The 24,421-nt window shown below is 48.6% G+C and overlaps 1 protein-coding gene across 2 annotated transcripts; it reads right to left on the bottom strand.

Moving 5' to 3' along the window:
* Window positions 1–183: 183 nt before the first annotated feature.
* On the bottom strand, window positions 184–23,892 carry MFHAS1 (multifunctional ROCO family signaling regulator 1). 2 transcript variants are annotated; one of them, XM_072335769.1, is made up of 4 exons: window positions 20,671–23,891; window positions 4,556–4,682; window positions 3,113–3,542; window positions 184–2,306 (listed from the first exon to the last, which is right to left on the bottom strand). In XM_072335769.1, exons 1-3 carry the CDS (start codon window positions 23,774–23,776, stop codon window positions 3,539–3,541), a joined length of 3,237 nt encoding a protein of 1,078 aa, XP_072191870.1. In that variant the 5' UTR covers window positions 23,777–23,891; the 3' UTR covers window positions 184–2,306; window positions 3,113–3,538. The 2 variants fall into 2 exon arrangements, with proteins under 2 accessions (XP_072191870.1, XP_072191871.1); XM_072335770.1 differs by lacking the exons at window positions 184–2,306; window positions 3,113–3,542 and having other exon boundaries at window positions 4,552–4,682; window positions 20,671–23,892.
* Between the last annotated feature and the right edge of the window lie 529 nt (window positions 23,893–24,421).

Here is a 24,421-nt window from a genome sequence, read left to right on the forward strand (position 1 = left end):
CACTGTTCGCAGCCAGAAGAGAGCACAGCAATAGCTCCTGGGTGCTCCCTCCTCCCTGTAAAAGCCCATGCCAGCACTCTCACCAGCAGCTCCATTTCACCTTCGAAAAAAAAGCAAGGCTGCAATTATTCCCAGAGCGCCCCAGAGGCAGGACCCAAGAACTGGAACACAAACCAAAGAGCTAAGCTGCTCCTTGAGATTCAGAATCGCTTTTATTTTGTTGTTTTGGTGAGGACGTGTCGGTGCGGTGCGTGTACGTCTGGGCATGCGTGTGTGTGTGTGTGCGCGCAGAATCCTGCCCAGGTACGCAGATTAAGTGAATACCTGCAATTACAGTTCATGAGCTGAGCCACGAAGCGCGTGGTGAGTGCTACACTGAGGCCTTGACTCTTCTTGTGCTTACTGCGGTGCAGCATCTCCAACTCCCCACACTGCCTTTCCAAGGATGGCGGCTCAAGATCCCAACCAAAGATTGGAGCTGAGCTCCAGCATCTGGCTCTGTAGGAGCGAGCTGGAGGGTTTCCACATCACTTAGTGAACTCCTAAATAACATCTGCAGTTCCCTTTAACAAAGCCACATCTGCCTTTCACAGCAAGGGACTCCTGCTGCTCTGACAAACTTTAACTAGATCAGAAGACCAAAGGAGAAATGGGAAAGGGACAGGGACCCAACATAAGCTCTAGTGCTACGGCACAGCCGAGCACACCTGAGGATGCTGCAAGGGAGAGAACGCGTACTTCCACAGTCCCCAGTCTCATCCTTTTGATTTCAGAGGCGGCAAGGCAGGATAACCCCCAATCTGATGTCTTTGTCTGTTCCGCATTAAAGTCGAATCTCCCAAACTCAGAGCACAGACAAAATGCAGAAAGGACACTAGTCAAATCCATCTTGGCAGTGTAGCAGGCTGAACCCGTCTTACTTCTATGACCTTGTTGCCTTCAGCAGAGTTAAAACAGAGTGATCCCACCCCTTAGGTTCCCCTGCAGTTGTCAGAAGCCTCCAAGAATTCCTGCAAGCCCTAAGATGAGCTAGATATACCACATTACCCTTTGGGCTCTACCTTAACATATCTGGATGCTGCTTTAGGACATGCAGTTTCTTCAGTGTTACACAGACTCAGCAGAAGGCAAGGTTGCTATTGCAAGAGTTTCATTTGGACGGATGCATGTTTGAAACCCACGTTTTGCTTCCAAGTAACACAAAATACTCCAGTATGAGCTCCAGGTGCTGAAAGCCCTACAGGTCTGCTTCCAAGTCCATGTGCACCAGTTTGAACACAAAATCAACTGGTTAGCAAGCAAGAGGTCTGCAAACCAATGAGCAAAACCAGCACAAGGCCCTCTTGAGTGAAGTGAGGATCAAGTGTCAGGAGATTCCTCTCCTCTTCCAAAGGGGTTACAGTCACCATCAGTTCCACAGGGAGACAACTGATGCCCCAGTCCTATTTGCCCTCTTTCTTCATTGTACGCTTGCTGTAAAGTCTGCAGGGTGCTCTGCAGAGGCCTCGGCCCTTTTCTAACAGTTTGATTACTCTCAAAGCGAGGACAAGAGCAGAGTAGGAATGCATGCTCTGAACTGGATAATCTCTGCTCTTAGAACATCTTCAAGCCTTCTTTCCTTTAGGCTTGACTCAAGAAAAATGAAAGTCCCTTCAAACATACAGGGCACTAATCCCTGGGGCTCAGTGATGCTGCATGGAGTCTAAGAGACAGGAGCTCAGCAAAGGGATGCCGTGTGCAGAGGATTCCAGGATACATCCTTAAAAGAGAGAAGCAGCAAAACCAAAAGGGCTAGAAGCCACTTGGCACGGTTTTTCTGCACAGATCTCTCACTTGGCAGTTGCAAAAGGGAGACATTTCTGAGCTGCATAGAAAATTAAATGGCTTTAGCACATTAAAAAAAACAAAACAAACAAACAAATAAAAACAGATGAAAACAGTTACACCAGTTGCTAAACAGTGGGCGGATGAGTGATCCCAATTTCACATTAAGTAACTCGACTGATCTCCACACTGCCATTCTCCCAGCATTATGGCTTCAGTACATGGAACAGGCTGGGTGCCTGCTGCCTGCAAAGGCCAGGTAACGCTGAGCTCCTGATGAAGTGGCAGCAGGGCTGCAGTCCCATGGAGCAGGCTGTAAGGTGTCTGCTTTGTCCTCTTGCTCCTTTAGCACTCCTGAATCCCACAGCAGCAGCTGGGCGCACAGGGAAGATGACCTCCTGTCTGGAGAAGGATTCCAGTGGGCGATATCTTTGCAATGTGGACTTCACGCAACAGCTCAGCAATAAATCACTATTTTCTTCCTACAGAGGATGGAAAGAGAGGTGAGTAGCAGCCGAGACAGGAAGAGAAACCCTCCCAGCATAGGAGGTGACTGCAGACAATGCTCTAACATAGTTTCTAACTATATTGGACTCTCCACGTTTCACAGGCAGCAAAACTTGGGATGTGGAAGTTTTCTAGAACTATTCTGAGCACCATTTGGAAAGATCTCACCTCCCTCCTGCCACCAGAGGCAATTCCTAGTGAGTTTAGCTGTAGCAGTAAAGAAGCACAACCATTAATGCTTCTTACTGGTATGAGAAATGTTTAAAAGCCCATTGCCAGAGGTTGCAGGTCGACACTTGAAGGCTGAGCCTAGGCTCCCTCCTGGCTGGAATGACACTCCAAAAAGACAGCAAGTTGACTGAGCTTTTATTTGGCTGCTTTCCATGTTGAAGTTAGAAACAATGGTTTTCTTCTTTATACCTGGGCCCCACAATTTCCTACTAGAACAGATTCTGCTCTGCATTCCCCAATGTTAAGCTCCTGACAAAGGGACTATTTACAGCCAGGCTGATATTTTAAGGACCACAATTCAGGAGAATGTCACAGCAGGTCCCAACTTGTCTGCTCCTCCAACACATCCTTACCACTGTGTAGTAGAGCATACGCGACTGCATAAGGCAGGAAACATTTCCTAGGATGCTTTTCCCCCTGCACTGCAGGCCATGACCTGAGCCTGCTGTGTGGGACACAGCCCAGGGTTTTGCATTGAAACAATTTCATAGGCTTCTCAGAACCAACCCCCCTTCCCCACAATGCCTTGGCCAACTGCCACAAAACTCACTTGTCCAGGAACATATCCGGGGAATTCTGCTACAGCTCATGTCAAGAGATTTTCCTCCAAGCAGGTCTGAAGTAAATGGTACCAAGAACAATTTTACATTCATCATGAGATCCCAATGAGTTTCAATACGCAATCAATGGGTCCACAGAATCCTTTCCCTGGTGCTTTTCTTCAGGCCGGCAGCCCTGCCATCTGCAGCAATTGCTTTGCTCCATGTCTCGTTGTCATCCCCAGCTTGCAGGTGACCATGTCCACTCCAGCCATGAAGCCTGAACCTGCGAACTGCCCCTGCCCTGTGGCATCTCAGAGTCCCAAATTACCACCGATCCCTGTCAGCATGCAATTCTACAACTGGAGATGGGAGCACTGTAGAGCATCAGCCACATTCCTCTCCGGTGGAAAACCTTTGGCACCAGTACTGATGATTTATCTGGAGAAGGAAAGGAGAGAGAAATGGTGGTGAAGCAAGAGCAGCAGGGTTCATAATCCTTGTGATTAATAACTTAAGATACAGAATTTTCTCTAGGCTGCTAAATAAGGAGGGAAAGCACTTTTAATAAAAATAAGACCAGCCTTTTTGAGAACGTTTCCTGCCAACAGACTGACTGAAAGTAGGACATGGCTGTTAAGACACTATGGAGGATGGGGGGACAAGTACACAGGCACAAAGGTGACAGCACAGTATAACAAACGCTGTAACCTGGGGTTAGAAAGATGCTGTGCCAAGCACACACACAGGAAGACTAGCAGCAGGAGCTGCTGCAGCCTGTGACTCAGGATCAGAGCAGCTACCTTCTTTCCAGCTTCAAGCGGGCACTGAAGGGTTCCTTAACACCGAGTTCAACAGTCATCTATCACCCAAGCTGCTCTCAAGCTCCTCAGTGCTACCTGCCAAATTCCCTTGCACACAAAGGACAAGTGCATAGTGCTGCACCTAAACAGGCAGCCCCATGCACCACCACAAGCTCGTGGCCACCTAGCTTTGACATGTTCTCCACCAGATTCCAACACAAGCACATCTTCATCATGGTAAGAGGCTAGCTGAAATAGAGGGAACTGATGGGACAGAAGGAATAAACTCTACCCAAAGAGAACAGCACAACACAATCTCACCCATACAAGATCCTGAGCAACATGACCCAGCTGTGAGGGTGGCTCTGCTTGGAGCACAGGGTGGGATAGAGAACTCCATAGATTTCTTTCTACCTAAACTTATGCATGATGATATGATCTCCTTATCTGTCACAACACAGCTCAGGGAACACCTCGACCCACTTTACTTTGACTCTCCTCCTTTGAGCAGTCTGCCTACAACCACACATAATTAGAACCGTCCCTGAGCTGTGGTACTGCTACCTTCCAGAAAACACTTAGCAAGGACATTGTTTTACATAGGCTTTCTGGTGTGTACTGAGAGGAGTGGGGGCTGCTTTCAGGGCTCACTTGGAACAAGGGCTGATCACAGTAGGAGTGGGGGGGTAAACCAAGGCAACATTAACTCGCTCGCTGCCGTTCTTAGGACAGATGATCTCCGTCAGTCCCTCTGGTCTTGGCTGACTCAGCAGTTCTCCTGTGAATAAAGGAAGAGAATAAGAACAAGGCAAGTATTTGCTAGACATCTTTTTAGCATGCCCTTCCCCCCAAGCAAACATCCACAGTCAATGCAAGTAAGCACTATATGAGGGCTCCCTGCTCCTGCAACCCCAGCACGTCTCAAACACGTAACCATGGTGAATGTCCTGATGATTACAGCCTGCAGATATACTGCTCCTCAGAAAAGTAACATCTGCCATGTTTCCCGTGTCTGCTTTAAATCACTACACAGATCTGAGAGCTCCTTGGGGATTCATAGCATCTACATGGGGCCTAATGAGAGGGAGGTTTTTGGGAGTAGGAGTTTTAATTAGGCTTTGGGGGCAGACGGGATCCAGAAGTCTACCTTCAAGCTGCAAGCAAGGGAAGGAGCTGACCTGTAGCATCAGCAGGATAATTAGTAGACAGATGAAGCTACAGATACAAGTCTTATTGTTCATCTCTGCATACTACAACCATCCACACCCACAAAAAAGCATCTGTCCCTCAGTTCAAGCAGAAGGTTGCTACAAGGACCATGCCAAGACCACCTTCTATGGTGCAAGCCAGAAAGCAGATGTCTTGGGAGCACCCACAGACATTGATTTTGCATTGCTTTGGTATTTCACCTCTAATAAATTCTAAGGGGGATCTCAAACCAGCATGCTTGACCTTTTTTTAGACCCTTATATATCTCCTGTTTTAATCCAAAACAACCCTAGACACCGTGACTACCCAATTGTTGGCTCCAGTACTGCGAATTCTGAGCTGTTCCTCTTGGAGCTACCCAGAAGCTGGAGAGATCCTGCTGTCCTGCCATGGTTGAGCAGCCACAGCGTACCTCTGGCAGCTGCCAGAATAATATTTAAAAGCAAAGTCAAAATAGGCAACAGGATTCCCTTCTCCCTGGGAACAGCTGCTGTCGGACTGCTATTGCTTCCTGCCAGGGCTCTGGGCCACCCCATACCCTGCTGAGCATGCAAATCCCAACTCCAAGCTGTCAGCTGCTCCCTCATGGAGACGATACCAGCCCCGCGAGTCAGGAACAGCAGGGGTTCCTTACAGCACGTGTTAATCCTTTGCTGAATGATCTGCATCAGCTCTGCTGTCCTTGTGCCAAGCTGGCACCCTCGCAGCATGTAGTCCAGGGCAGAACACAGATCCTTGGACTTCCCTACTGTAAAATGCATTTTCAACTAATCCTTCTGCTGTTATACAAGGAACAACAGAAAAATGGCTCCAAGTGTCTAGCCTTGCTTGCCTGGCATCTCAAGAAAAACAGAAGAAAAGTCAGGCTCCCAAGAACAACAGCCCAGTCTGTGCAGGGTAGCACACTAGCAATCAGCCCCACTATTCCTGAAGCCCCCCCCAGATGCCACTCTCTCCTTTCCTTCTCACACTGGTTCTCTTCCTGCTTTTGTGAAAAAGCAGATCTGAAAAACTTCATTTTTCCCAGCAGGTTCAGAAGACATTGTCTGGTATCATCAAAACAGCAGGGAGGGTTTGGCAGGGAACAAACACAGCTCCTCCAGAAGGAGAGCCCACCTTTGGGACCAGCAGATCCAGTTTAACCCCCAGTCTGGAAGCTGAAACCACATTTGATTTGACTGCCTACCCTCCTCTCACACCCACACTCAAACCTGAAGTGGCAGAGCAGCTTTTAAGCCACCAAGACAGATGAATCGTGACAGTATTTGCAATTCAAAGTTGAACCTACAAGGCAGCGTCCTCAATTATGTGAGCTGTCACATGTTGAAAGCAGTGATGTGTCTCAGCAAGTATGCACACCACAGGGCTCTGTGTCCCAGTGCCTCCCAGATTTCCAGCCCCAGGTAGACTTTCCAGATGCAATTTTGCTAACAGTACAGAAAACACCAGTTCTAAACATGAGTCATGACATTGGCACACCACTACGTGCTGTAAATGTATGGCTAATATCCTTTAGATCTTAAACCAGAAGAGTGAAATAAGACTGCCTGCTTAGGCCTTTGCTCCCATTTTTGTCTCTCCACTTCAAGAATCCTTAAGGGGAAAATTCTCATGCAGAAGAGGTTGCTTCAGGGTAAAATAGATGCCTGGTTTGCATGCAATCATCTTTCCATAGCTCTTCAAGCAAGTGTCCTCTTCATCACAGCCTCACCTTCCCCTGTAGATTGCCACTGAGGCCACTGTGAACATGAGTGCTCGGCTTCGTGCTCTCACAAACTTCAGCAGTGAGCCTGAGGAGACCCAATGAAGTACCACACTGATACAAAGGAAAAAGCTAAATCCTTGGCATGTGGTGGTGATTATTTGGTTTAAGTTATGTACAACTGTACCTAGAGCAGCCCATGCCTGCAGGCATGCTCTGCCCCTACATGAAGACCAGCCAGTCTGTATTCTGATTGCACACTCCTCCATAAACATGTCACAAAAAAAAACATCAGTTCTGCCTCTCTGCTCTGAAATGCAGTCCTGCAACACCACAGACACAAACTTGTGCTGGATACCTGGGCCAGGCCAATGTCTGCAGAGAGGTGAGGATAACTGCCTGCACCAGAGAGCAGTTGTGTATCGCCACACAAGGAAGATACTCTTATGGCCATATTTCCTTCCTGTGTTCCTGGTGTACAGCTTTTGGTCAGATGCAGATGCAGGTCCATTATTCCTTCTGTTATTGAGTTGTGATTTGGGTTGAGATGACTTCTTCAGAGTCCTTGCCAACAATCAGATCATGCAAGTTTCAAAGCACACTTTGCTGACCTATAGAAAATACCCATGAAATGCCAGATACCCATGACGGATCAGATGGTTCAGAGGAACACTGATAGTAAGAAAGGAAAGCACTTGCAACAGTGTTCAGTTGCTCTGTGCTGGCAGACAGACAAGCCCAGCTGTAAGTCTACTTGGCTTTCTAACAGACAGAAGGGTTTTGCACGAAGAAAGGAAAATCTCACCCAGGCCTTTTGCTTTCTGCTGCATTTTCTACACAGCTTCCACTGCCACAGGTATGCTAGGTGGCACAAGGTTCCCTGTCCATGTGTCAATGATCTACAGCAAGGGCATAGGGCTGAGAGATTTTGCTGCAGCCTGCCAGGCCATCTCCTTTCTCTTGGAGCTGTCAGGAGGATACATTTGCACAGTACCAGCCCAATGGCATTTATATGGTGTCAGTAAGGATCTGGGACAACAAGCAAACAGTGGACAAGCAGGATCTAAGCCCTGGCTGCATGCTGCTGCTCACAGCCTTCTCTCTTGGGATCTTGATATATCAGCCATGCTTCACAACACGAAAACAGAACTTATTCCTACATCCTGCCCTGCCTCATCACTGCCCCCTCACTCCATCCCATACCCCCAAACTTGCTTTTGTAGCTTTACTGCTCTTTTGCTTTCATACCCCAAGTCCCTTCTCTGTGCTGTGTCTCACAACAAGCCTGCTTCTATTCCATGTCATTTAAATCTTATCTTCACCACTCTTGGCTTGGATGAAACAAAAAAGCTGCATCCTGCAAATGCTGCTGTGCAGCACGCATAAACTTAATTCTCAAGGATTGCACTCCAAAAAAGCACTACTCTCTGTTGGTATGAATTTTTAATTGTGTCTTAAAGCACTGTCTACATCTGAAGCACAAAAATAGAAAATTACAACCCTGCACTATCCTTCATTTATTTCCTGAGCAACCTTATTTATCTGTAGGGTTGGCCCTGCTCATAGCAAGGGGGTTGCATAGAGACCTCCGATCGAGGACTTAATTATCTTCTCCCTTGCTTTCCAGCCAGGGCTGCTGGGATGCAGAACCACTGCACACCAGGCCAGAGAACCTCAGGTCAACTGCAGAGGCTGTGCCCTGCTCAGCACAGGCCCCAACAGTGCCCTTGTTGACATCACCCACACTGCCCTTCAACCCAAGGAGCCCTGAGACCATCACCCTAGGGGCAGGTGTTCTGCAAAGCCTCCCTGAAAGCCACCCTGGTGAGATACATGGAGAGATGTCCTCCCTGGATACTGCAGCCTCCAAGTTTGGCCATAAAGTTGATCACACAAATACCAGCTTGGTCACAGGAACACCAAACACCCCCCCTCCTTTCCCAGTTCATGACAGTCAGTTAGCACTTGACCTCTCATTGTCACAGCAGAAGAGAACACTGTCACAACTCAATGGTTGCAAAAGCTCCAGGGAAGCTCCTGCCACTGGACTGAGCGTACCTCTAGGTGAACTTGGGTAGAAGGCATTTCAGATGCTCAGCTCAGCAGCTAAAGGAGGGCAATTATTCAAAATGCAAATCTGCATCTCATTTTACGTCTCAGTGGTTTCTCTGAGCTCACCCCTACTAATGCTAATAACATTTGGAAAACATTATGTTTGTCTCAAAACATCATTTTAAAACATTTTTCTCAGGGCCACATAATTATAGCTGGAACTGAAACTCAATAAAAACAAAAAAAGCAGCATTTCCAAAACCAGACAATATCAATCTTCCCATCTCCATACTCACAAACCAGAACAGAGACAGCAGAAGCAAATAATCAAAATAACTCCATCAAGATGCAGGTCTCAGGAGAAGTCGTGAAGGTTTGAGCCCTTCTATCTTGTTCTGACGATATGAAACAAGCAGCTCAGAAATTCCTAATGCCTAAGCCAGCACAGGTTGCTATCAGTGTGTCTCCATGACACAGCAACACCTCTCTCCTCTTTCTGCAGCTCACAGAGAGGTTTCATGCAGTTGCACTGCCATCTCAGTGACAGATGGGCCAGAAGGAGAGGAGACTGATTTTTGACATGAATGTGATGCCTTTTCTCTGATTTGTCCTCCATCTATTTCAGATAGTATTTCAGCATAAGTAGCCCCTCTTGTCCAGCTTTGCTGTCCCCTGTCCTGTCAGGCACTCGTCCTTTGTGTTTCCTACTGCAGGGGGGCATGTGGAAGCAAACAGCCCCAGCTCGTGAGAGCCGACAATGGAGAAAGGAGGCAGTCACAGGGGACAAGTATATAGGACAGGAAAATGAGAGTGGGTGCCGGGGAAAAGCTGAAACAGAAAATGAGAAATCCTCCAAATCACTGAGTATTTCATCACCCTTCTAATATCTGCCCTAAAAAGCATCCTGGAATCAGCAGGCTGCAACACAGCTCTTTCAGATGACTGCAATACAAAGCCATGAAAAATTGATTTGCTTCATTAACATTTTAGGACCTTATTAGCTGGAACGAAATTGACTGTCAAGGCATTTTAAGGGCGAGTCACAGTATAACAAGCTCAGTGCAAATTATCTTCATCCCAAAATAGAAAGAGGTCTGTTACTGAGTAACCAAGCCCAGAATCTACCTTTTGGTTATTTTTAATTCCACCCCTTTGACCATAGCTGGGCACTTTCTCATCCTGGCAAGGCAGGGACCAGCTGGAAAGAAAGCTGCCAACTGCACTAGTCTGGCTGCTCTCATCCAGTAACAGCAGGGCTGCACACAAGAGCAGCCACCTGCATATCAGACACTGCAGCTTCAGCCAGTACAAACGGATAGTTCCCACCAGCCTACCTTTCAAAAGAAGTAAGCCCAAAGCTATTACACTCAGCACAGAAGAGATGTTGAGCTTTCTCCTCCATCTAGAAAATCAGAATGTGGCAGGTCCCACTGGAGGGAAAAATGGAGTCTAAAAAAAGCTCTCAAAGCCATTACTTTGACGAACAAAGCGAACAGGCAATGTTCTCCCATGTCTGCAGGGAGTGACTAGGACTGGTCAAACTGGCATTTTGCTAGCACCAGCTCCCTGGATTTGGGTTACAACATGTTAAAAGCTGGCAACGCGAAAAGTCAGCTCCTGGAAGGGACCAAAGAGATGAGAAGCTTACCAGATTCTGTCCTATGGACTGTTAGCTAGTCATAAGGCAGGAGCAAGTCTCAGTCTGACCACCTGCTAAACACAGAGGAGAATGAGGCAAGCACATAAGACACTTTCTTTGGGCAGAAGCTAGCCAGGGGTTGGGAGAAATAGAAAAAATCAAATCAAAACACACACAGAAGACGTGTACATACCTGTGCTTCCCAACAGTTTTTCTGGAGATTAAATAAACTTTTCCCAGATAAAAGCAACTTAACTCCATTGGTTGTTCTTCTTACCTTAAAGCCATTCCAACGCTACAGTTTTAACAGTAAAATGAATTGGAGGAGGGAGCTGTTTTTTCACACCTGCATGGCAAGTACTCCCAGATCACTTAAGGTGAGAAGCACACACAAAACTCCAAACCCTCTGCATACCATTCTTCAGAAAAAAACAGGGAGTCAATTATGCAAAAGAGTGAATTCCTTCACCAGCACTCATGTGGTTTAAGGAGCACAGTCTAATCAGCTTAGCTCCCATTTAGGCTTACATCAAAAGGGTATTTTACCTGTTAATTGAACCAACTCATACTCATCCCTTAAAGACCAAAGGGAAGCCCCATTTCAATCTATTAAGAAGCCAGTGTACTTTGGAATTTGATCTGTGCACGTACATCGCAGGATTTATTCTACACGTGTGCTCAATTTGAGCAAAACGTTTTCTTGCTGCTTTTTCTACAGTCACCCAGTTTCTCCTGGTTAATAAATAACACCACACTGCAAACAGAGGGCAGGTATGGCTTCAGCTGAGTAGTTACCATTTGATTTAAAGTACTTCTATTATTAACAAAGTTGCTGGTTTTGAAGTACAAGTAAGCTGCTGGATTTGCACTGCTCAGTGGTCAAGAACAAAGCTCTGTCTGTCCCTTTACTAGTAAGAGCTTTCCAAAACCTTTTCTTCTTGTCCTCTTTTCCAGAAGAGATGAGGATTAATCTTTTAAATCTATTTTTCCTCTTTATTTTTTTTTTTTCAGTGAAACCCTGGTATTTCCAATCATTTGACCACTTTTCTTTGAACCTTCTTGTTCCCTAAGACCCAAATGAGTGACAACTAAGAGTTATAAATCAAGGCAATAACTCACTTTTGCTTGCAAACATATTTTGCCTATGGGAAACTGCTTATTTATGGACAACACTGTAGACTGTTTTACTACCTTTGCTGAAAGCAACTCTTATCCCTTCTATTCTGCCACTGGAACGCTTTCCAAAATGAGAAGTCACGTGAGTTCAGAAACAATAGTTTTGCTGCTTAACTCCTGCAGAGTTCATCACCTGCTAAATGCCATCTGGTCTTGAGTTTTTACTGCCCCCAAATAAAGTGCAGCACCCTTCTCTGCTGCTTAAAAAGCACTTCTCCCATTGCAGCCACATTTGCCACTGAACCAGGAGGGAGCTTTGGGGGCTGTAAGGAACTCATAGGTCTCCCAGGGAAACATTTAATTCCTCCAGCATCTCCACTATCATCCTGCACCTCCCCAGGGGTTGCATGCTCTGCAGTGGGACTTCAGGATAGGGCTTCAGCAAGCTTCAGGGCTGCTCAGAAGCCACGAGTTACCTTAGAGCGCTTTCCACAAAGCAGTAGCACAGCCAAGGATGCAAATCTACCACATACCAACTCACATAACGTACTGTTCTAAGAAAAACAAGGAGCAACTGCTCTTGGCTCAAGCCAAGGGAGAACACAAGCCAGACAACAACCAGCACAATCTTCCCCTCCACTAAGCAAAAAAAGTGTGCTCCGTAAGTTAAAAAAAAAAAAAAAAAAAAAAGCAAACAAAATACAGTCACACTGGATGCTCCTGTTTACATACCTAAAGATTTTTTGAGCTTAGTGCTAAAGGAAACGTGCCCTGTGTTTTTGGGCTTCTCCAGCACGTTTCTGGCAGCCAGAGGTGCCTGTGCTCCTTCTCCATGAACTTCTTGTTCCCGTCCATCTCTCAGTCTCCTGCATTTTGCTTAAACATACAAGAGGAGAACAGCCCTTCGAGCGAGGCAAGGCTTTATTGAAGATGACTGCTGAATAAAAAAATCAGTCTTAAATCCTTTTGTAACGATGACCGGATTAACTGCATCACGCTGTGTTATGCAATGGGGGAATCAAACAGTACATGAGCAAGCAGCAGAAGTGCCGCAGCTCTCACTCAGCTCCCAGCCCAGCACTCACCTGCACTACTTGGATGGCCACAGGAACAGAATCACATGCAAGGCTCACAGTCAAGAGGCTATTTTGTGACACAACTTTCTACTAGAGGTGCTGTTTCAGAGCAGTACTGCAGCTTTTGAATGGGTGCACATCTCAGTATATGCAAGGTGCAGTGCCAAAAATGCCAGCCTTGCACTCACAGCCAGCCCATCATGGTATCCAAAGGTATCAGGGACCTGTTCTCAGTGCACCTGGTTCAGCCCAAAGGTTTTTACTGTTTAAAAATTAGCTCCCTGTGTGAATCACGAACTAGCAGCATTGCCTTGCCTTGTTTGGCAACCTTTTCTTAACGTTGTGTTTAGCTTCACTGCAGGCACTCCAAAACGCGCATGTGTGCATGAACATTATGCGCTAGGCTGTCTTCTTGCTGGAGATGAAAGACGTGATTTATTTAAAAGGAGTAAATGGAACGAGTTAAAAATAACAAGCAGCTTCAAAAGCTTCATAGTAGCTTTCTGCTACAAAAAGAAGCAAGAGAGAACTACTTTCTTCAAAACCCAAAGGAAGGCTCTCACATTCCTTTCATCCAGAAAACGCTTTGGCTATGATTCTGAAGGACTAAGTTCAACCTGGAGAAGAAAAGGTTCCATGAAGGTCTGATGACAGCCTTTAAGCTTCTGTAAGAGGCTATGAAAGAGAGGAACACACTCTTTAGCAGGGTCTGTTGTAATAGGACAAGGGGAAAAGTTTTTGTTGCCCACACAGAGGTGGTGGATTCCCCATCCCTGGAGGCACTCAAGGTCAGGCTAGATGAGGCTCTGAGCAACCTGACGTAGCCTTAGCTGGCCCTGCTCACTGCAGAAGAGTTGGACTAGGTGGCCTTTTAGCGTCCCTTCCAACTCAAATGATTCTTTGATTCTACCATTTATTTCAGCATCTTTTTCTAGGAGGCTCCAAGCTGACCACAGCAGCCATTTGCCTCCACAACTATCAGTGAAAATCTTCCTAAAATCTAATAATGATCACCTCAGAGTCTGAAGGACTCCCTTGGGGTGCATGCACATTCCACTGGGAAATGACAAGCTCCTCACTTACTATAAGCTGGAATAAAAAATGCCATTAATGCAAGATCACAAGCTTCACCAACACAAGTGAGACCCCTTGTCCAATGCTCACAAATTCACGTGCAAAGAACTGACTGGAGCTGCCAATGACGTCAAAGCACACAAGTTTAATCCCCCATGCAATACTCTCACGTGGTCAAAGAATTGGGATGCCTGAAGTACTAGAGGGAGGCTGGTATCAACTCTGTTTACACTCACCGAATATTCTGCACAGCAGGCTACTAGAAGCTTAGAAGAACTACAAAGACTTGACACTGCAGCACACCTGTGTTACTTTACAGGGATGGATTTCTTTTAAGTCACCACCTTTGTGCCCAATCAAAGCAGATGTAAGCAGTTCCACAGTAAAAATAACAGTGACTGAAAAACGTAATGTCAGATCACAAGAAGGGGAAGCTCTTTTTGATCAATTTCCTAAATTTAGCCACTTTGATAATCCCGAGTCATTTGGCCACAAGAGTTTTTCACATCCAGCAGGCACGTCATTATCTGAAACAAGGGTGTCAAAACCTCAAAGAAAATCTATTCAAGAGAAAGGTCCAGAGAAATGCAGAGGGAGCCGAAGCTCTCCTGGTTGTGTAACATGGTGAAGTAGGGCTGGTGCTGGCTGCAGGCTCCCTTTTCTGGAAACATGCCACAAAGCATCCTCTGCTTTGGCACACGCAGCCTTGTCCAGTACAAAATTGCTCTTTAAAGCCAGTTTGAGTCTAGGAACAATTCCCTGTTGAGCAACGGCAGCACACAGCTTTTGCTCAATCTGAAACCAGGTTGTCTGGATGCACAATTCCCCAGGCCTGTTGGCAACTCCTGGGTGAGTCTGCCAACTGCAAGGTACCTTCTACCCCACAGATCCATACCTGTCAACAGCTCTGTAGGCTCCTCAGTATCTCATCTGCACTGGTTCCTCTGGGCCCAGCCACAACTAAAGGCCCCTGCTAAGGGAGGGATTCTGATTGCCACTCTCCACTTCACAGACAGAAAAGAGGATGAGGAATTACCAAAGGAAGGGGACACATCATTATTTTCACTGCCCTAAGTCCCATTCAGACAAACTCCCATCTGCTCAGCCCTTTTTATGTAAAAACAAATGCCTTGGACATCAATACCTCAAATCATTCCCTACTATAGTCTGCAGTAAGTACAGCTACATTTCACCGTTGAGGACATAATCCCGCAATGTTTAGCAGACAGACAGTGAAGCCCTTTTTCCCTGTAATGGAGTAGAGGAGGAAGATGTGCATAGGAACTAGTGAGCTATACACAGCATTTAAAGACATGAGGACAGCGTGGAGGGCAGAAAGACATGAACATCAGGATGGTCAAAATGCGGCGCCTGCTTTACCAAACAAATCACTGTTCCTAGCTAGAGGATCAGCGATAACAAAGCTCCTTCCTGAACCATGCAAGCATCACCACCAAGTCACCAAGTGGAAAAAACAGATGGGTCAGAACAGGGTCCGAAATAAAGTTATGCTTGCTCTGGGGGTTACTTGCCCCTCCAATACCTGTGGGAAGAAACTAGGGAAAAAAATAATCTGCAGTTAGGGTTATGCATTAAACAACATACAGCACAAACAGTTTAGTGCAATCCTGCCTCTATCCACTGGCCACGAGCAAGTTGCCCTTGACCAGGGTGCCTGTGAGCGTGCATCGATGCCACCAGCAGCTTTGGCATGACCAGATCACAGAGGTCTGAGCTGCGGCCAGGAAAATACAAGTACAGCATGACCTCAGCTGGCTGCAGCAGAACCTCAAAGTCACCGCAGCTGAACATCCCAAATTAAATTCAATTGCTGCTGCTGGCTTCTGCAAGCAGGACGCCTGGGTTTCTACTTTTGGTAATTCTGCGCTTGACACTGAGCTTTTCATTAAGTACATTTTCTCTCATGACAAACTGCTTTTAAGAGCCAAACAACTAACATGTGCTACCATTAACTGATCGCTGATTAGTGAGTAGCATGTGAGGCTGCTGCCCACTGCTACTTGCTCAATACTGCAAATACAACAAGTCACAGCACTGTGCAGAATTAACTACCAAACAGATTCTTCCATATTCCACATTTAAACTGATGCTCGTTGTTTGTTTGTTTGTTTTCAGAACGCTATCCCAACAACAAGTAAGGTGCACAACACCAAGCAACAAAGATTCAACACGGCACGGCAGTCTCCCACCACATTCTCCTGGGAGGTGAAATGACCTTGCAACATACTTGCACATTCAAGCTTTCCTCTCAAAGATGCACTGACTTCCTGTAGCTTCTTAAATATGGGAAGCTGACATCAGCAGGAGGATTCCTGTCACAAGACAGAGTATAGCCTTTCATAAACGTATTATGTTCTGCAGCATTTTTCTCACATGTGAAACACACACATGACAGGACATGACCAAATTCCCATGGGACAAGTTCCCACTTCTAAGTGTTTTGTTTCCACCAAAAGTGCATGCAGATAGCAGGAACTAAAGCATGTTTCAGGATGTGTGCATGGAACACAAACCGGTTGACACTGGAAAGGAGAAAACCCGCACTAGTATTTGTTCTGAGCAACCACTAATGCTTGCAAGTCAGTCATTTTCGAGCAGCTCTCTTGCAATGGCACAGAAAATCATTGGGTATTAAGCAGGTCTCTTACAGGTCACTTCCTGCAAAGTGAAATTTGAGCAACTGGGGAAAAAAAAGAAAAAAGAAAAAAAAGTGGAAAAAAAAAAACCAAAACAAACAGTTATGCATTGAAGGCCAAAACATTTGCATTTCTTCACTAACCAAACCAAAGATGCACACACCCAGACCTAGCATTTCCCTGGGTAACCGATGGAAGTCCCAAGTCCAAGTCCAGAGGTGACTCTCCACGTGGAATGAAGTAGGACCAGATGAGCAGCTAAGGAACAAACAGCAAAGCTTCCCCCCAAGCTAAGTGAGACGCCCATTTGAACCACCAACCCATTTCTCCAGGCTTTGAGAGCAGGAGATACAAATTAGATCTGGCCAATACGCACATCATTACTGTAACAACACAACAACCCAACTGTAGCTTGTAAGCTTGTTTCCTTCATTACAGGCCCGTTCTCATCCTGACTCTTGTGTGGCGCTGATCAGCATTCTCCTTCCACCCAGACAACTGGTGCCAAGTACTCACACCATGCTGGGCACTTATAGGGGTTGTAAGAGCCCCAAAATAATGAAGCACCTACGTTGAAAATAAGGGGGGGGGGGGGGGGGGGAGGGAAAGACTCCACCCTCAAACAGGGATGAGAAAACACTGCTACATGCTAACATTATGTAGTGAAGCGGTATTGCTCCACCTGGCAAACAAGCCAACTGCCTACAATTTAATTAAAAGAACAGTGAGACACCTAACGTGAGTCTTTCATTTGGAGGCTGCTCAAACTTGGGAGCAGCTTCTGACCCTTTCTGTGAAAACCAGTCCTACCTGTTCCCTTCCCATTTTACGCAGGACTCTACAGCATGACAAAGTCTCATGACTCCACCTCAGCCACCATGGGAATTCATGCTTCCCTTCAACTCTGAAGCAAAGATGGTGGAATAGAGACTCGTGATCTCCCAGGCCTAGGGACAAGCTGGGAGCATGAGATGGAAGTATCTCTCCAGAAAAGATCCGGGGTTCTGGAAGACACCACCCTGGATGCAAGACAGTAATGTGCCCCATCACTCAGAAGGCTGACAGTGCACTAGGTTGCCCAAGGCAAAGCATTACCAGCAGGACAGGATCCCTCCCCTCTGCTCAGCACTAGTGAGGCCGCACCTGGATTACTGGGTCCAGTCTGGGCACCCAGTACAAGAGAGATGTGGGTGCACTGGAGGGTGTACAACAAAGGCCTACAAACATGATAAGGGGATTGAAGCATCTCTCCTGTTATGACAGGCTGAGAGCATCACACACAGTCTATCTTTCCACTTGTTGGCATTTGTGAAAATGATTCTGTTCTGTTTGAAACAGTATCTTTCTAAAGCAGACACAACTCTTGGCTTTCTTTTACCTACATTCATACAGGCAACTCCACAGACAGGAAAAAAAGCAAGTCACTGAACAAACAGAATTGCATCCCCACCCTAACAAGCCACATAAGGCATAAGGATGACTTGTGTGCTGGGAAGAACCTGAGGTAAGGTCCCACAGTCCATACTTTGTTTCTACCACCACCTACCACCCAAAAGCCCTTTGCTCCAGGAACATCAAATCATGCACAAAATCATAACGTTTCACAGCATCTGTGACAATCCAACCAAGGTCTCACCTTCTTGACATGGCAAGAATTTATTTTCTTCAGCCTGGAAAAGATCCTTTTATTTCCATGTAGTGCAAACATAAAGGGGAAAAAAAGCTACCCAAACATTCAACACAGCACTTACTGGTCGAGCAGATGACTGCAGCCTCCAAGCACACAGATTCCAACTCGGATGCCAATTCGGTTACTGATTCACCCAACTACAAAGCCGTTGCAAACAAGAAAGCTTCCTTAAAAGGATTCCGTTGGGTCCTTTTTAGATGTTTTTTATTCATCGTTTGTTTGCAATGAACGTTTAAGAAGACCAAATCCAGAATCTCAATTCTTATTAACCATTTCTGTGCACACTAGATTGTACTTGGATTTCTGTGTATTAAACAATGAATACATGCACAAGCAGGTCCGGAGCAGAAGCAAGGATTAACCCTCAACTATTGAACAGGCGAATCCACCCCTTGGAAGGGGATTCCAACAAAAATGTTGGATGGTCCAAAAATGTGCCACTGATTTCACAAATGACGACACAGATTGCACAAGCAGACACAGCCAGACTACATTTCCAATTTTGAGCACAAATTTGGCAATGTCTTCTCAGAAATATTTCCCTTATTAAGGTCAACAGACTGCAAAGCAGTTTTTCAGTGAAGCCCTAAAAAGACCACAGCCCTACTTCAGAATTAGCAGCGCTGTAATCGCCAGGATTTCCACTGCAAGAGCTTGGAAAGAAACACAGACATCTCTATTGCTGCATGTTTTATTAACACTGGAACCATCTCCTTCCCACAAGCTGTCACAAGTGACACCAACCATGACACACTCACATGAGAGCACTACCACTTTAAATATTCACACCTCCTGTTCAACAAAACTGGGGGGAAAAAAGCCCCTTTGCTTCATGATTCCCACAGAGATGCTGAGCACTCTCTTATTCACTGAGCACATCTACAGCAAAGATTGTTTTGGATCAAATACAGGCATGCAGGCTATACCCTTCCAAATGGTTGGGGGTTGCACTTTTCACTCAACACAAGTCTTAGCCAGGCTCCATTTAAATGACACCCAAGCAGACGAGCAGGTTTCTCATTTAACCCAGCTCCATGGGGTCAGAAAAGATCAGTGGCGAAACACACACGCATGTAAATGATGCATGACGGCAGGTCTGGTTTCATCAGAAGCTGAATCTTCAATATCCATGCTAATGCCCAAACGCACTGTTTGCTATCTTAGCTATTTTTTTTAATTATTTTTTTTTTTATTATTTTTCTGAAAGCAGGTCACATTGCCCTGAGCATGTCAGCAGCAAGATCATGGGAGTACCACAGCCAGGGTTCCCCTCACACTAAGACCAATGCTCCTTACCAAAGAGAGCACATTTAGGAGACGAAATCAGCTACCAGAACAAATACAAATATCTAAACACACCCTACTATCCCGATGTAGCTCTGGGTGTCCCTGTTCATTATAGGGGAGTTGGACTAGGTGACCTTTAAAGGCCGATTCCAACTCAAATGATTCAGTGACTCTATGATTCACATTGTCTAGGAAGCCATCCAGCTTCACTGCTTGCTTTAACTTAGCACACACCCCAGTTCCTTCACAATTTCAGGTTACCTGTAAATAAAGAATGCTTCAACACACTTCCAGCATGGGGTTGGAGGTGAGGGGGAGGGGGGGCGTATAATGGAGCATTGCTTACAGCTCAGAGTAGATATTCATTTCAAGCAGACATACATATCAGTTAACCCCAAAGCAAAACCAGAGGAGCAGGAGGACGCATGTGAGAAGGCATACACACAAAATAAAACAGATGCAGCTGAGAAACAGTGCTCATAAAATAATGCATTTATAGGCAAAAGATTTAAAAAGAACCATGGATATTCATGTGTCAGAGATTATGATTTTTTCATTAGAAGAAGGGAGAGAGTGGAAGGAAAAAAAAAAAATATATATATATATATATATTTATTAAGGAATATTAGCTCCCAAATGCAGAGTCTGGGAAATGCTGCCAGGTGAGAGACCTAAACAAAGAAGATGGAGCACCTTTCTCTTTGCAGGGAAGAATGCCTCCTGCTAGAGTCAGAGGCTCTCCTAAAAAAAGAGGGCATAACAGGGGGCTACAAAGATCAGTGTAGCCACTGTGTACCAGCAGGAGCTTTCCTGCACTCAGAGGAATGCTTTTGGGTGGGAGTGGGGGACACCAGGGTGATGTCAGGCATCTCTGTGTTTACAAACAGCTCCAAAGAAGGTGAAGCTGCAGGATAAAGGACTTAGGAAAAAATGTCAAGCCGTTCAAGGCAATCGGTATCAGCACAGGATTGGGCCTCCCCAATGATGGATGACCACTGCTTAGGACAAGAACCCAAAAAGCAGAGAAAAATGGCCTGGGCAAAGGGGCACATAACATTCCCCTATCTCAGAATAGTGTTATTTTAAGCCTATCTCCTTGGAGCTACCCTAATATTTTCTTCTATGACTCAAGTCATCAGGAAAGGGAGACAGATGGGGGAGGGTGGGATAAGTAAAGGTCAAGCTCTCATAAACATGGCAGAATCCCCTCAAAGAAGGCACAAAGCCCCAGAAGGGGTGATAGGCAAGTTAGATTGTGCCTTACCTGGAAAACTGTGTGGGTTGGGTGACCCTCTTTTAAGGCATTTTGAACAGAGGACGTGCACAGTGTAGTACAGGCCCGGCCATTCCTGGAGCAGGACATTCAGTTCTTCCACTAAGGGAGTAATAGCTTGCCAAGCTGTCCAGATATTTGGTAGGGATGCGTGGCTAGCAATAGACAACGTGTCTGGCTGCAGGGCTCCCCGGGCAGGCCGATAGCTCACCACCACCGGCACTTTTCCCCGGTAGGCATAGATCTGGTATTTGCCATCCGAGCGCTGAACCACGTGGCTGTTGATCTGGACGCTGTAGCGTGCAAACAAGCCGGGTGGGAAAATGAAGGGAAAGCTGTACTCAACCTGCAACTGCTCCACCACAAACGACTGCCCGCTCAGATTGGCACCATTGATCCACGCCTCTGCATGGGGCACCTCATTCTTCACGTAGCAGGGAAACTTGTACCAAGCGGCTGCCCCATTTAGAGGCTTGGATTTGGGTTTGTTGACACAGTAACAGAGCCCCATCTTCTCCAGCAGCTCCAGGATGAGCTGCAGGTCCTCCCGGCTCTGGATATGGGGCTTGAGGAGGAGATGGATAACATGGGCAGGGAGAAGGCCATGCAGCAAGAAGCCTTCCACATAATGATGGAGCTGAGTGGCCCTCAGCTCATCAACGTGGGTATCACTCAGAAGTTTCTGGAGCAGCACAGTGGCATCCCGCTGGCAGAAGACATTGAGGATGTCGATGAGTTGTGGCAGGTTGTGGAACACATACTCCCGCAGTGTGAGGTGCTCCTCAAAGTAGAGCAGCTTCCCACTCTCGTGCAGGTAAGACAGGGCACTCTGGAGCCTGTCCTCTGTCAGGCCCGCCTGCAAGCCCAGCCGGGCAGAGTCCCACCAGCTCAGCCACAGCTGCTGAGCCTGTGGTTGGAAGTGCAGCTCCTCCAGCACTTGCCAGGATTTGGGCAACACCCGGTGCAGGTTTGGAAAGATATCACGGTGCTCAGCCACCGAGAGGAGTTTGTCCCGCAGGCGACGCACCTGGCAGTGGTCCCAGCAGCTGAAAGGCAGCACAGGAGAGAGGATCTGAGGCCGGTGGTTGAGAAGATACTGAAACTGGGCTTTTTTTCGTCTCAAGTTCTTGTCTGAGACTCCATAAAAGGCAGTGTGAGGGCTGGAGCAGCGCAGGTCAAAGTCCTGTCCCAGAGCCTCGTCTACCTGCTGAACAAGGCTCTGGAGGTCCTCAGCATCCCTCTTTTCCTGCTGGGCAATCTGGTGATGAATGTCCAGGCACTTCTCTTCCAACTCCCGCTCAGCGCAGAGGTCAGCATGGGTTCCCACCATGCACACCACAGCGTGGGGCACCTTGGAACCCAGCCAGTGCAAGAAATAGCCCACAGAGGGGTAGAAATGCTGAGGGACATAGGCACTCAGATTCACCACCAGCACATAGAGCGCCCCGGGAGAAAGAAAGAAGGACTGGACCACATAATAGGTCGGGTCCCCTGCCAGCTCATACACAATGAATGTCAGGCCCCTTTCCACATCTGCAGTCCAGTCCGTCACCTCAATGCCCTTGCTGCCCGAAAGTCGCAGTCTTGATGAAACCTGGAAGGCATCCGGAGGCAGTGAGGGCGCAGGGCACGGCCTTTCTCCTTTCCCTTGGTGGGATGGCACGTGAGAACATTTTTTCTGCTGCTCGGAAGCATCCTCAGGGATGGAGCAGCACCTTGCTGCTCTGCCACTGTCCTGCTGTTGCCCAGGGCACCCTCGGGGCTGGGCATTCCCTGCTTCCAGGCTTCCTGCATCCTCCTTCTGCCCATCCTCCTCCATCAGGCATCGTCTCAGCAAGGTCTTGCCAGCGTCCTTCAAACCCATGAGGACCAGTTTGAGACGGGGTTTGAGGGCAGGCTGGGATTGGGCCAACTCCTGTTGGTAGGCTGCAATGTAGGGGATGCCTTTCATGCAGACCTCGTAGGGGGGCTGGATGAGGGGGTTATCTTTGATCTTCCACAGGGTGACGCGGGAGAGCTGTCCGAAGCCCTCGGGCAGGATGGCGATCTGGTTGCCTTGCAGGACCAACTCCTCCAGGCTGTGTAGGAGCACGATGGAGTCGGGCAGGTAGCGGATGCGGTTGTTGTCCAGCCAGAGGGTGCGCAACTGGCGGAGCTGGCAGAGGCGAGGAGGCAGCACAGCCAGCTGGTTGCGGCTCAGGTAGAGCTCCTCCAGCCCTGGCAGCGCCAGTATGGCGGCAGGGAACTCACTCAGCAGATTGGAGGAGAGGTTCAGCATCTTGAGCCGCTGCAAGCCACTGAAGCCGGTGGGTAGAGTCCGCAGCTGGTTGCCATCCAGCATGAGGCTCTCCAGGGCACCCAGCTGGCAGAGGCCCTCGGGCAGGGCTGTCAGCCCCGTGCCGCTCAGCCAGAGGATCTTGAGGCGGCGCAGGGCAGAGATACCCTCGGGCAGGGCCCCCAGGTGCCGGTTGCCGGAGCAGTCAAGCTCCTCCAGGGCGGCAAGCTCCAGCAGCGGGGCAGGGAAGCAGGGCAGCAGGTTGTGATCGATGTCGAGGGCACGGAGGTGCCGCAGGCAGCCCAGGCCCTCGGGCAGGCGGCGCAGGCGGTTGAAGCTGAGGTCGAGCTCCTCGAGGCAGGCCAGCTCGGCCAGGCGGGGCGGCAGGCCGGGGCTCTCGGCGCCCAGCTCGTTGTGGCTGAGGCTCAGCTTGCGCAGGCCCCGCAGCCCCGCCAGCGCCCTGCCGTCGCCGATGCCCCGCAGCCGGTTGTGGCTGAGGTCCAGCTCCGCCAGGCGGCCCAGGTGCCGCAGGGCGGCGGCGGGCAGGCGGCACAGCCGGTTGCGCCTCAGGCTGAGCACCCGCAGCCCGCTCAGGGCGGCGCCCACCTCCTCGGGCAGCTCCTCCAGCCCCCTCCCGCTCAGGTTCAGCGCCTCCAGCTCTCCCAGCGGCGGGCGGCGGGCCGCGGGCGGCGGCGGCGGGCCCCCCGGAGGCCCCTCGTCCGGCTCCGGCTCGGGCTCGTCGGGGCCGTCCCGCAGCTTCCGAGCGCGCAGGGCGGCGTCGCGCCACAGCCGCGCCGCCTTCGGGGGCTCCGTCAGCGCCATGGCCGGGGAGCGGGCCCCGCGCCGCCCGCCCTACCTGCCGCCGCCGCCGCTGCTGCTCGCCATGGGCGCGGCCGGGGCTCGGGGCGAACCGCGGCTCCGCGCCGACACCGCCAGCCGCGCCGCCCCGCGCACGTAGCCGCCGCCGCCCCGCCGGGGGCGGGACACGGGCACGGCCCGCCTGTAGGGCAGCCCCCGCCGAGAGCGGCGCCGAGGAGGGCCGCGTGTGCCGCCTCCTCCCGGGGGGCGGCGGTAGGGCTGCGCCTTGTGCTGCGCGTCACCCCCGCGGCGAGCACGGGGCGGCCGGAGTGAACCTGCCCTGTCGTTAACGTGCAGCGCTGCGGTTACTCAGAGCGACTCCGCCACCTTCCTGCCGGGCTTTGTTCCTTTCCTCCGCCGCCCGCATCTGGCCAGATCCTCAGCACCGCATTAAATCACCGCGTGCACCCATTGCTAGATCTGCGCATCGCAAAGCTGGGGGCTCGGTGGCCATCTTTCTTTCCCATCAGCGACAAGCTGGAGCAAAGCCCTTTCCTCAGGTGCTCTGAGCCCTAGCAAACCTTCCCCGTGTTTCAGTTCAACGCTGCATGAAGTCATCCCTGAGAAGGGAAAATCGGTGGGGTTGTCTGGCAAAGCCAAACACAGGAT

The sequence above is a fragment of the Excalfactoria chinensis genome, chromosome 4 (assembly GCF_039878825.1).
Source record: "Excalfactoria chinensis isolate bCotChi1 chromosome 4, bCotChi1.hap2, whole genome shotgun sequence".
NCBI lineage: Eukaryota > Metazoa > Chordata > Aves > Galliformes > Phasianidae > Excalfactoria > Excalfactoria chinensis.

Bases quoted from the DNA above. Each gene is read 5' to 3' on its own strand.
- MFHAS1 (XM_072335769.1), bottom strand. From the start codon at position 23,776: ATGGCGCTGACGGAGCCCCCGAAGGCGGCGCGGCTGTGGCGCGACGCC. The intron at 4,683-20,670 runs GTAAGGCACAAT...CTTTATTCACAG, and splicing joins CAACCCACACAGTTTTCCAG to GAGAACTGCTGAGTCAGCCA.